The sequence below is a fragment of the Astatotilapia calliptera genome, chromosome 4 (assembly GCF_900246225.1).
Source record: "Astatotilapia calliptera chromosome 4, fAstCal1.2, whole genome shotgun sequence".
NCBI lineage: Eukaryota > Metazoa > Chordata > Actinopteri > Cichliformes > Cichlidae > Astatotilapia > Astatotilapia calliptera.
In genome coordinates, this window is record NC_039305.1 from 24,070,982 (window position 1) to 24,084,329 (window position 13,348).

Sequence of the window (13,348 nt, forward strand, 5' to 3'; positions counted from 1 at the left end):
CTGTCAGTCATTGTTGTCAGCTTTAGCTTCACTGGTTCCCTGCTTGCCTGTATCTTTTCACAAATATCTTGGTCAATAAATGTGTTGCTGCTTTGGGTGTCTAGCAGAGCATAAACCAATGTCTCTTGATTCTTCGCTGATGAAGAAAGCCACACTGGAACGATCATTGAAGTGCAATCATTGTTGCCCACTCTCACACTGCACGATACGGTGGCTGCATTCTCCTCTTCTGATGGTGGTTCAGGTTCATCTCCCAGTGGAGGATCTTCATGGAGAGGAGAATGGTGGCTTCGTCTGCAGACATTACATGTTGCTCTCTGTCAACAGTTTTTGGAAATGTGGCCGACTCGCAGACAAGCAAAGCACATATTGTTGTCCCTAATAAACTGTTTCTTTTCTTCAAGCGGCATTGCTGTAAACTTTGCACATTCATAGATAAAATGATTTTTCTTGCAGCAGATACATTCAAGTTGCTGTTTCTTCTGAGTTGAGGAAGGGTTGGGTTTTGATTTTCTGTTGCTCTGAACTGTAGTTGTGTTCTTCACATCTTTAGACCCATTTGCTGATGTCACCAGGACACTGGCCTTCAGACGTTTTTGTTCTTTCTCAGGTTTTTCAAATGTGTTTTTGACTATGGCTGTGCTGGCTATTTCTTCCAGCTCTAGACACAGTTGAGCCATAAATTGATTCTGCACCTTCTCTTTGGAGTAACTGAAGGAGTGATTCTTTTACAGCTCCTGCATCAAACTTATAGGTTTGTAGGTTTGTCAACATCTGCGTAACGCCTTTTCAGAAGTATCATCATCTCAGCAGAAACTGAAGTACAGCTATCCATCTTTCTTCTCATATCTTGAGATGGTGTAGTCAGTGCACGTAAAGCCACATAATCTTGCTGTAGGTCTAACTCACATTTTTCTACTGACTTGATCATTTCAGCTAATTTTGCTTTAGAACATTCTTCTTTAAGTTTGGACCTAGTGAGCTGAATTTCTGCCTTAAAGTTTACATATGTTGACATAAACTTTCTTTCTTTGCTTGTTATCTCTGTCTGTTTAAACTCACGCATTTTTTCTGTTAGTTGCCTTTGACGGTCTGTCCGTCTCACCTCTGCGTCAGGTTTAGATGATGGCTGAGGCAGCCCTACTTTGTGTATTTCAAGGTCTCCATGAATTTCTCCTATGCGTGCTTCAACTTCTTCTCTTTCTGCATCTTCAAGTTCAGTTTCTAATTTCTTTTCTAACTGTGCCTTTTCATCTTCTAAGGCTATAAGTATTTGCTCGAGGATATGAGTTTCTTGTGCACTCTGCTCCATTACAATGTTTTGAACCAACAACTTAGAACAATAAAAGGAAACTTACCCAGAGTACACTACCTTAAATATCAAACAGCACAGTAATAAACTTTCAATAAATGAACAAATGTACAATATCTACACCATACAATTTTCTTTTTGGCCTTTTCTTAGATCTCTTTATGCAGTTCAAACGTTTCGCTGATGTAAGAACTCACAGTCTACTCTTCCACGTGGGCTGCCGTCTTGGAAGAATGGCGTGCAGGGCTCTGGCTGCTCGCTCCATAACAGGCCACATTTTTTACTGTAACTGCTCCTGAAGGTTTTTCATGTTCGAAGTAGAATAAAGGGCCATGCTCCAGCTGATGTTCAGTCAGTATTTTAATCTTCTTTTCACCAGCAAACACCGTGAAAAACTATGGTGAAATGATCAATGAAAAACACGGATATTACATCAGCAGAACAAAAATTACAACTCAAATAAAACATACACACAAAGTAAATGCACCAACATACAGTGTGCGCCTTTCTACTGAACATTCATGAGCAATTGTAGTCCATATCTTCTATATTTCCACCTTTTACACAAGCCAGCATTCTCTTTCTGGCTCGAGCCTTCAGTCTCTGGTGTAATGTGGGCTTAATTGAGCATCACCCCAAAGCATGCGCACCACAAAGCGCCACACTCAGGCCCACCAGTAGGTGGCGACAACACAACATGAATCCAGATTAAACACCAAATTTTGAACATTGCAATCACATAATAACTACATTTCAATGCGACGGCTACAGTGGAATTGACATTTAAAAGAAAATGTTCATTATTTCAGTCTCACATCAATTTCTATCTCCTTTACAGCCACCGTATGAAGACATACCTGGAGAAAAGTGGCCTTGAAGGTCAGTCAGTGACTTCTTTTACAGAGACTGCCTCTCTGGCTGATCAGTTCAAAGATGACTTGGTCCCAGATACAGGCTCAAATATTGAGAACAACCTGAGCAAGGTGAGCTCAAACACTTCATGAAGTAGCATGACAAGAAGATTAGGAATCAGAAGACTACTCAGTTTTGTTTGTATGTATCGTAAAGAAAGAACTGTTAAAATAACTGTATCAAAGATCTCATAGTCAAGCACACTCAGGGTGTGGCTGTTCAACACATTTATAGGTTTGTAGTTGATGATGCACATGTGCAGTTATAATAGATCTATGACGGCAAATAAAAACACTATCTTTAAAAAGCCCTACTTGTGCCTGACCTTCCTTTATTTTGCCTCTGTGATATAAAAGCTGAAGCCCCACATAAACAGACCGTACATACCCAACCTGGCTCATCCTGTGTCTGAGATCGGAGCCATAGCTACTGTACAAAATTCTTTACACAATAACACATCACCAAGATCATTCATGTGATATTCCCCAAACACCTGTGGAAAAAAGATTCTCCATACAGGGAGTGCAGAATTATTAGGCAAATGAGTATTTTGTCCACTTCATCCTCTTCATGCATGTTGTCTTACTCCAAGCTGTATAGGCTCGAAAGCCTACTACCAATTAAGCATATTAGGTGATGTGCATCTCTGTAATGAGAAGGGGTGTGGTCTAATGACATCAACACCCTATATCAGGTGTGCATAATTATTAGGCAACGTCCTTTCCTTTGGCAAAATGGGTCAAAAGAAGGACATGACAGGCTCTGAAAAGTCAAAAATAGTGAGATATCTTGCAGAGGGATGCAGCAGTCTCAAAATTGCAAAGCTTCTGAAGCGTGATCATCGAACAATCAAGCGTTTCATTCAAAATAGTCAACAGGGTCGCAAGAAGCGTGTGGAAAAACCAAGGCGCAAAATAACTGCCCATGAACTGAGAAAAGTCAAGCGTGCAGCTGCCAAGATGCCACTTGACACCAGTTTGGCCATATTTCAGAGCTGCAACATCACTGGAGTGCCCAAAAGCACAAGGTGTGCAATACTCAGAGACATGGCCAAGGTAAGAAAGGCTGAAAGTCGACCACCACTGAACAAGACACACAAGCTGAAACGTCAAGACTGGGCCAAGAAATATCTTGAGACTGATTTTTCTAAGGTTTTATGGACTTATGAAATGAGAGTGAGTCTTGATGGGCCAGATGGATGGGCCCGTGGCTGGATTGGTAAAGGGCAGAGAGCTCCAGTCCGACTCAGACGCCAGCAAGGTGGAGGTGGAGTACTGGTTTGGGCTGGTATCATCAAAGATGAGCTTGTGGGGCCTTTTCAGGTTGAGGATGGAGTCAAGCTCAACTCCCAGTCCTACTGCCAGTTTCTGGAAGACACCTTCTTCAAGCAGTGGTACAGGAAGAAGTCTGCATCCTTCAAGAAAAACATGATTTTCATGCAGGACAATGCTCCATCACACGCGTCCAAGTACTCCACAGTGTGGCTGGCAAGAAAGGGTATAAAAGAAGAAAAACTAATGACATGGCCACCTTGTTCACCTGTTCTGAACCCATTGAGAACCTGTGGTCCATCATCAAATGCGAGATTTACAAGGAGGGAAAACAGTACACCTCTCTGAACAGTGTCTGGGAGGCTGTGGTTGCTGCTGCACGCAATGTTGATGGTGAACAGATCAAAACACTGACAGAATCCATGGATGGCAGGCTTTTGAGTGTCCTTGCAAAGAAAGGTGGCTATACTGGTCGCTGATTTGTTTTTGTATGTCAGAAATGTATATAAGGTCTTTACAAGCTAACAGATAACAGATAAGCTAACGGATAACAGACGTCTCTGAAAACATCGGAGCACTTTTGCAAATATGTGATAACTTGATAAAGCTTATGTTGCGGCTACTCCAACCAATGGCCGCAGCAGGCTAAACATGAGGACCCTGATGACGCGCAACAATAAACGCATACCATACACTTCTGTATCATTTGCTTCTTTATTTCCACATGCAACCGTCCAATATTGGCACATAGGATTAACTACTAAACAAATGCACAGATTGCACAAACAAATAACTGCAACTTATCAATAACTGCACTAACTATTATGTCAAATTACAACCTGGTCTATGGCATCAATTAGTACTCAAATATACAAACACCATTAGGGCTGCCACGATTAGTCGACTAGTCACGATTATGTCGACTATTAAAATCGTCGACGACTAATTTAATAGTCGACGCATCGTTTGAAGCTTTGTAAGATCACAAAGGACGCAGGAATGAGTAGTAGGATTTAAGGGTGTAATAACGGACTGAAACAGAAGATGGCAGCACTGCATGTACAAGGATGCCAGCTGCCGTTAAACCCCGAAGAAGAAGAAGCTGTGTCCCAGAATTCATAGCGCAGCCCAGCGCAGTTGTCAACAATGGCGGCAGCTAGTTAGTTTTAACTTTACTCTTATTATTCTTTCTGGGTCACAAAATAAACGTTTAACATATTTTCAGGCGAGAATGTAGCTGTGTAAACCTCAAATATCTGCTCAGTTTATCAAGACACCACATATTTTCAAAAGCTCTCCGACGTTTTCGGAGACGTCTGTTACCCACTAGCTCGTTAGCTAGGCGGGGGCAAGGCTAACTAGAGCCGTGAGAACACCGGACTCCCGGCAAATCGTTTTCAAACCCACCACTGTCTTTCGCTACTCAGGTTAAACATGATATATAAGTCACTTAGATAACTTAAAATGTTATTGTTTGGCTTTCTTTAGTATTTTATTTGTTCCTTAGTAAATCGGTTTGGCTAACATTAAAGTTATAGTTTTTGCACAGCTAAAACTGTCAAGCAGACAGCTGATCATCAGAAGTTTGAGACGCTGGATAATATACTCCGGTGTCCTGTTATATTTTAGAAAGCAAGGAGTTTATTAAACTTCACCGAAACAATCTGCAAATTTCATTAAAAATTAATAAACTACCATCTTGTCTTTATTTTTAGTTAGCACAAACACTTCAAGCTGTAAGCTAATGATAGTTATATAAGACCAGATGCTGCTGGTGCAATAAGCTGTATGCTGTACGTCCAATGGATGATGATCTGATTAGTCGACTAATCGCAAAAATAATCGGTGACTAGTCGACTATCAAAATAATCGTTTGTGGCAGCCCTAAACACCATCAAGTTACAGTCAAATATATCAAATCATTCAAGTTGCGCTCAAGTTGCGATCACGTTGTGTTCAATTTGCATTTATATTGCGATAATATTACGAACATGTTGCGGTCAACAGAAAGTTTTGCCTCGTGCTCACCCTACCTTCTGCTCATCACATCAGGTGCTGTGAACTAGTGAGTGCAACCACATTTATCTTATACCACACCCATGAGACACGCCCCACACCCATGCACCAATACAGTGAGTCCATTTAAACCAACCCACTTAGTCAGACGGAAACAACTCATATGGCTCCTACATACCGGCCCCTAATTATTTTAGAGCAATAATTACATCATACTTACCATGGTAGGAGACATATTGATAAACATGATCTATCCTTTATCAAAACATTCAAAGATACAAATTCAAAATAAACAAATACACATTAATACAAATAGACATTTGGAAAAAGTCAATCTTCATGACTCTTCTGCTTCCTGTAGAAGACACACTTTAGTGATCGGCCTGTCCAAATAACCAGTCTTTGTTTTAACACGAACCCGACGTACAAGTCCTTTACTGTCAGAAATTGCTTCCACAATCCTTCCAGTCACCCAAGAGTTACGAGGCGCAGAATCATCGACAACAGTAACCACATCCCCAGGAATGAAGTTCCGTCCGATTCTCTGCCACTTCTGACGCTCTTGAAACTGGGGCAGGTACTCCTTAACCCAGCGCTTCCAGAAGAGGTCAGACATGTACTGAACTTGCCTCCATCGACGTCGTCCATACACGTCCCCCTTCTGAAACACTCCTGGTGGTATCAATGGCTTGGTCTTAAGCAGCAACAGATGGTTAGGAGTCAAGGCCTCCAAATCATTAGGATCAGTAGAGGCTTTAGTTATTGGTCTACTGTTCACAATAGCCTCTGCCTCACAAAGAACTGTACAAAGGCCTTCTTCGTCCAAATCCTGCACTTTCAAGATGGAATTTAACACCTTCCTGACAGACCTTATGAGACGTTCCCAAACACCGCCATGATGGGAACCAGCAGGAGGATTAAAAATCCACTTTATGCCCTTTTGCAGCAGCATCTCATGAATCTGTGCCTGATTCCATCCTTCCACTGCCTCTCTCAACTCGCGTTCACCACCCACAAAGTTTGTACCATTATCCGATCGTATCTCCAATACCTGACCTCACCTTGATATAAATCGACGAAGCGCATTGATAAAAGAGTCTGTGCTCAAAGATGACAACACCTCTAAATGCACAGCTCTCACTGCCAGGCATGTAAAGATAATTCCATATCTCTTTACTTCACACCTTCCACGCTTAACTTGAAAGGGTCCGAAACAATCCACTCCAACCCGAGAAAATGGAGGTTCATCGGGTGAGATGCGATCTTGTGGAAGGTCTGCCATCATCTGACATCCTGATGCCGCATGAAGTCTGCGACACACTATGCATTTAGCCAAAATCCTCCTTATGGCAATGCTTGCACCTGGAACCCAATACCTTTGCCGCAATTCGGACAGCATGTGGTTACGTCCACCATGCCCTATTTTCTGATGTACATGTTGAAGTATTAGGTCAGAAATATGCAGATCCCTGGCTATAATTGCGGGATGCCTTGCATCTTCAGGCATAGCTGCTCTACTAAGCCTACCTCCCACTCTCAACACACCATTCTCAAGCTTAGGATTAAGCCGATAGAGCTCACTACTCACTACATATCAAACTGTAGCACGTCCTAGTGTTACAGTACTTGATGACGCTGCTATAATAATGCAGTAATAACAGAATGTGGCTAAACATTTACACTTCCTTTCAAAGATTTAAGTTCATTCTAGTTAATTCTCTGAATCGAGCACATCCTAATACAGTAGACAGCTCCAAAACAAAAGGGAGTACATTTTTGAGTCAGTCAGCCAGTTTTGAAAGAACAGTAAATCGAAATTGTAACTATGTAACAAGAAGTAGACAAATAGCCTTCTAACTAGTGGTGGTTTCTGCACATTTTTTGTATGCAACTCAATTAAAACTAAATAAATTATAAATATTGAATTATTCCGTTAATTTTAGCAGTAATAAGACTTACAGTAAAAGTAAACACCAATATATGTGATTTAAGTATAATAAAACTATTATAAGGTCACAAAAAAATAAATGAATAAATAAAATGATGTATAAATGGGTCAAATCTGTCACTGGATCACTGTACAGTGATATGCAAAGTTCTGGCAACATCAAATATCCTGTTTACCTATGTTCTATGTTTATTTATTTATTTATTTATTTATTTATTTATTTATTAGGAGGTTTTTTTGTTTTTCTGGAGTTTTTTTTGTTTGTTTTTTTTGTTTGTTTTGTTTTGTTTTAAAGATATCATGGCTCCTTAGATCTGTCTGGTCAATGTCTAATACCTAGAGCTGGGCGATAGAACGATAACGATATGTATCGCGATATAACTTTTACTCGATAGAGAAATTAAGCTATCGCGATAGACCTCGCCGCTCTTGTCCTCAAAAAAAAAAAAAAAAAAAAAAAAGGTCAGCCAATCCAAATTAAGTAGCGCAGAGCCGAACCAATCACAGCCGCAGCGTCACGTCGCGTGACTTGTTACGTACAGCACAAGTGCCAAGCCACACGTGTGTTTGTTTGGGAAGCAGCCAGCGGGTAATGGAGCCAGCGCATAATGGAGGAAATGAGTGTGCCGACTAGAAAAATCAACCGAGCGTGACCGAAGAGAAAACAGATGATGGTTCCAATGCCGGAGAGATTGTCGAACGGAAGAGCCAAAGAAGGTCCGTAGTGTGAAGGTATTTCGGCTATTTCAAGTCTGACAAAAAACAGAGTAGCGTGCACTGTAAATTGTGCCGAAAGCAAGTCTGGAAATACAATCTCTGACTGGAAGCCCTAATTCGTCATTCGCCTTTTGTCAGACTAAAGTAACTGTTAAAACTGTTTGAAAAGCTCAGCTATACAACAAGGAGAGATTGAGAATTTCCTTTTAGTTCTCAGTTTATTTGATATTGACAAAAGTTAGTCAGTTTTGTCTGTTCTTCTGTAAAACAAACTAAGATTTATTTTTAGAATTAATATTTTGTTTCTAAGTGGAATTGACAATTTAGTCTGTTTCGTTTGTTCTATTTTGAAACTTAAACGCTTTAGCGGCTGCCTTTTGTGTAGTTTGCAATATTTGCCTTTATTTATCTGAAAAAGTCTCATGTTCCTTAAGTACATCTACCCTGTTGAACTTATTATGGGAAATAAATATTTAAATAAAAACAAGCTGCTGATTATTTCACATTTTACTTGTGAGCAACGGCACATTTAAATCTTACAAATATAGTTAATTGGCTTATATCGTGATAGATATCGTTATCGCCTGAAATGAAAAAAACATATCGTGATATGAAAAAATCTCATATCGCCCAGCTCTACTAATACCTGCTGCTAATTTTAAGTAAACAGGTCACCGTCTTTATACTACACATTTCACTAATTTCTAAAAGTTAAACAATCTTTTAAATTTTTCTAATGCAAGGGTTTCATTAAGTTACCCCTGTTTGATGTTATGATGACCAGTGTTGGTCAAGTTACTTGAAAAAAAATAATTAGTAACTAATTACTGATTACTTCTCCAAAAAAACATAATCCCGTTACTTTACTGACTGCTTATCTTCAAAAGTAGTTAGTTACTCAGTTACTTTTTTAAAACATGATACACAACCTGAATAGGCAATAAAGCAATAGACCTTTCAGCCCAATTCTACTTTTTCTGCATAATCCATCATACAAAATGTAATCAAATAAAAAAGTCAAAACTATGTCACAAATGTCAGCAGTGCAATGATTTGATTTGTGGCCTCTCAGCAACTAAAATAAAATAATATTTAAAAAATCCCTGTTTCAGACCCCCAGATGAGCTGGGGTTTGTGTTCTCATTTTCTTTCCTCCCACAATCTGAAATAAACTCAGATGTATAAACCAAAAAAATAAACCAAAACAAAGTTCTTTTAGTGATGCAACAACAAAGCAGATACTGTATGCCATAAACAGTATAGAGTGAGAATGCATGTCAATGTTATTTAAAAAACACTATAAAAGGGTATGAATGTGTGTGTGAATGGGTGAATGAGGCATGTTTCATAAAGTGCTCTGAGTGTGCAAGTGGAGCAGAAAAGTGCTGTATAAAAAACAGACAATTTACATTTATGTATTATTATGTATTATATAATTGTCCCTTTTTGTTTTATTTAAAATCTTCTTTCAGATGTAACTGTTTTCTGTTTTGAAGACCGCAACAAAACGAATGTCAAAAACTGACCACAGGGCGATATATCAAACTAAAACATCTTAAATCCATTTCTGAGGCTGGGACAGACTCATGAGCATGAGCCAACAAAAATGTCACCACAGACTAAGGCACTGCAAACTAACAGAGCATAACAGAGATTTTTATACAGACACCTTTTGGAAAGAAGTTATTACTGCAACAGATCTCTCTAGCGATTGACTTTGGAGCTGTACATAGCTGGTTCCACGGTAAAAGGGTGACACCTATTGGTGAAAGTGGGTAGTGCAGCGGGTTCAGTACAGTGAGTAGAAAGAGAGAATTTGCTACTCTCCGGGCCATTTATAAAATAAGCACAATTTATGAAATCCAGTAGTTTTCAAATACAATGAGCTGCTGTGATATGCTGTGGCAAATAAAACCACTTTTGCTCTGTTTTGACGTATTTTCGTATGATCATTACGCACCACTTTGATGGAGTAATTATGTGGATGCCTAAATATTAAAAAAGCCGCCATAAGTGAGGTTGAACTGAGGGAAAAACTCACTAAAAACAATTGTTACAGTGATTTTTAACAGTAGGTACAAAAATGCGTGATTTAACATGACAGGTTGCGTGGTTGCTATGCGTCTCCAGGTTCTATTTGCATTGCATCTTTTGGTATAGTTCAGACAGATTTCACTCGGCGTGTTGTGCAAAGCTACAAGGGATTTCTGCAAATTTCTGCAAAAGTAAGACAACTTTCTGCTCAAGACTTCTTGCAGCCTTACAAGTGTCCAACTCCCATGTCACGGAGGAAAGCGACCCAGCAACCATCATCCATCATGGAAAAATGTGAGATTTTATGACCATTTTCAATAAGTTTTGAATATTTACTCGACGGCCAGAAAGAGTTCACTTTGCAACAGGGCAACATGAAAATATAGACGACATAAATGTGGATAAAAAGCATTAAAACTTAGGCCTGTGCATGTGGGAGTTATACTTGCATGTTAGACTGTTGCACTGTAGCTGTAAACGGGTAAACTGTGCATAAAGTCATTTAAACTAGTATGTTACCTATAATAACGTTTTCTTTTGTGTGTATTAAATGATCTTGTGGCAGACATGTCACCAAAGATTGCAGCTGGGATAAAAATGTTCAGTTTTTGCTAATAAGTAGAGTATCTTACATCTCGAATTAACTCAAGTGCATAATGATCACCAGGCCTGTTTCTAGCTTTTTTTGGGGGGGTGGGCTGTGCATGTTCCTGATTGGGGGCCTTTATTTTGTATTTAAAACTAAAATCAGGGAATAAAACAAGTAAACACTGAGACTTTATTCACTGTAGAAAAGCTAATCCCCAAAATGTTTATTTACAAATATGCAAGCCATGTTCTGCAGCATCATCTGAATTCTCAAATGTACACACTGTCACATGTTTACAGGAGCCACATGTAACTGTGATCATCTTTAAAATCCTCAAAGCTTCTGCTTTTGGGCTTTTTAAACTAAAGTTTTAATCTCCTTCTTCATTGTGGCTTATGCTACAATTATTCACCTGACAAGACAGTCACCTCTGGGTAGAGGTCCCTCATTACACCACAGCCAATGATGATCTTGAACTCATTACCCCCCACACACAAGGCAGGGCTCTCCTATTATTGCAGCTTGCTTTTCTTTATATCCTACACGTAATTTTAAACCATATAAGTGCCACACGTGACCAAGCTTAGCCAGTTACAAAGGTATTTTGTGCATCTGCATTGTTCAAAAACGGCAATAAGCAGCAATGATTATAACAGAAATTAGAGTTTAATACAACATGGACTTTGGTGTTTGTTTAGCTTATGCAAATTATTATTTGACATGTCATTTCGGGGTATGCAGCAGTGAAGCTCTAACACGACGAGCCCATAAGTTGACACGTCTTTTATTACACTGACCTTGATGCATTGTCCTGGTTTTAGTTCTTATGATTTTATGTGAACATGTTGGATATTTTTTGTCGTTACAATCACTGTGGACAAGTTATTCAACCATGCAAGTGGTTTAAGTAGTTTATGGACATATGAAAGGGTTTGTTATTTTTTAAATGTTTCATGAACTACTAACTGATGTCTGCATTACTGTCATTTTTGTGTATACCTGCAGCTTACTGTGCCCGATCACCTCAAAGACCATAATTATTGTAAGAGAAACACTGCATGCCAGGCCCGTGATGCAAAGAAACCCAGAGCCAGCAGGAAACAACCGTGCTGCAGCAAGGACCAGGTTGGATGTGTAAAATTTCAGGAACAGAATCATTTTAGGGTTTTGGAGTTTGGACTTCATTGTGGTTCATCAAATTTAGATTTTTGTCTTGTTTGAAAAAAATGAGGTCGCTATTAACTACTGACATTCCCTTGTGTGCTTCTGACCCAGAGGCCCCGGCACCGTGACAGAACAGTCAGTCAGCCCCGGAAAAGGAAGCGAAGCCCAGCATCCAGTGCCTCCCTCTGCAATCTCACATGATGACCTGCCAGTGGCAAAAAAATTGCCCCCCAGACCCGAGCCATGCAGTACCGACCACCAGCCAACCAGCTCCAGTGACAGCCCTTTAAAAATCCACAACCTCTCAGTGGAAGATTATCAGCGAGTCTACCATGAGGTGGTAGATAGCATGCTGACGTACGTTTGTCTCCAAATGTCCTGTCACTTTTTTAAATCGCCAGCTCTAAAATGGTTACAGTATGGTTTTTGACCACATGCATCATTTTGATTGAATTTCTTCTTGCAGGTCCAAGAATGGCCGCAAACATACCTACAGTTTAGAGCTGGGGAGAAGCACTAAAAAAAAGCTGTGGGAGAGACTGAATCGTCCTATGGTGGAGACATCAACCAACGAAGACGGACTTGAAAAAATTGACATTGCGTATGGGCAAAAAGTCAAAATCCCACAATATGATTTTCTGTAAATAGTTCACATGTGACTTTGATGATTAAAATGTAATTTCTGCACAAGTTTGTGTTTCTGTGTATTATAGATATATTCCACTGTGTGTTTGGACAACTGTTTAAGGTCACTGAGAAAATTCATAAAACCTTCATAGGACTTTTATTTTGAAAAATCACTACTTATATTATTATTTATCTGACTCAAAAGGGCTCATTTGAAGTCCTTCTTGACCATGATATATATTCAGGCACTGTGAACAAAACATAACATCCAACTTTAATTCACTCGCACCTTTGTCTTTTTAAAAGACAACACATTACTTAACTTCCTTGAATAAAGTGCAGAATGCTAGAGATTTATGTCATTCTGTTTGCATACTAAATATTCAATAATCATTCATGTTCTCTAATGACCGGTGCCCAGTGTTGTGCCAAAAAGTGATCGTTTGCCAAAGTGATTTCTGGTATTTGCCAAAAAATAATTGACGGTAACAGATGTAAATGACTTGCTGTCATATAATCTGTCAAACGTTTCTCTCATGAATGAGATCAATTCATTTTGATCCAAAAAGAAACTTCCTTTCATCAGATGTGACTTTTATTCAGCTTTCATTTATTCAGGTAAAAAGTGTCGCTGACATTAAAAATGTCGTTTGAGTTTTGAAATTTACATTTATGTATGTGGAATTTCCCTAATAAGATGGAGCGGCCGAAGAGTGAACTGTCAAAAGTACTGAATATGACGTCACTTATTTATGTGC

General features: G+C 39.3%; 1 protein-coding gene across 1 annotated transcript; it reads left to right on the forward strand.

The window, feature by feature from the left end:
• The first annotated feature begins 11,377 nt into the window (after positions 1-11,377).
• LOC113021160 (uncharacterized protein C22orf31) lies at positions 11,378-12,921 on the forward strand. Its single transcript, XM_026165644.1, has 4 exons — positions 11,378-11,398; positions 11,805-11,924; positions 12,075-12,320; positions 12,430-12,921. The coding sequence occupies exons 2-4, from the start codon at positions 11,872-11,874 to the stop codon at positions 12,605-12,607; spliced, it is 477 nt and encodes a 158-aa protein (XP_026021429.1). The 5' UTR covers positions 11,378-11,398; positions 11,805-11,871; the 3' UTR covers positions 12,608-12,921.
• Positions 12,922-13,348: the final 427 nt, after the last annotated feature.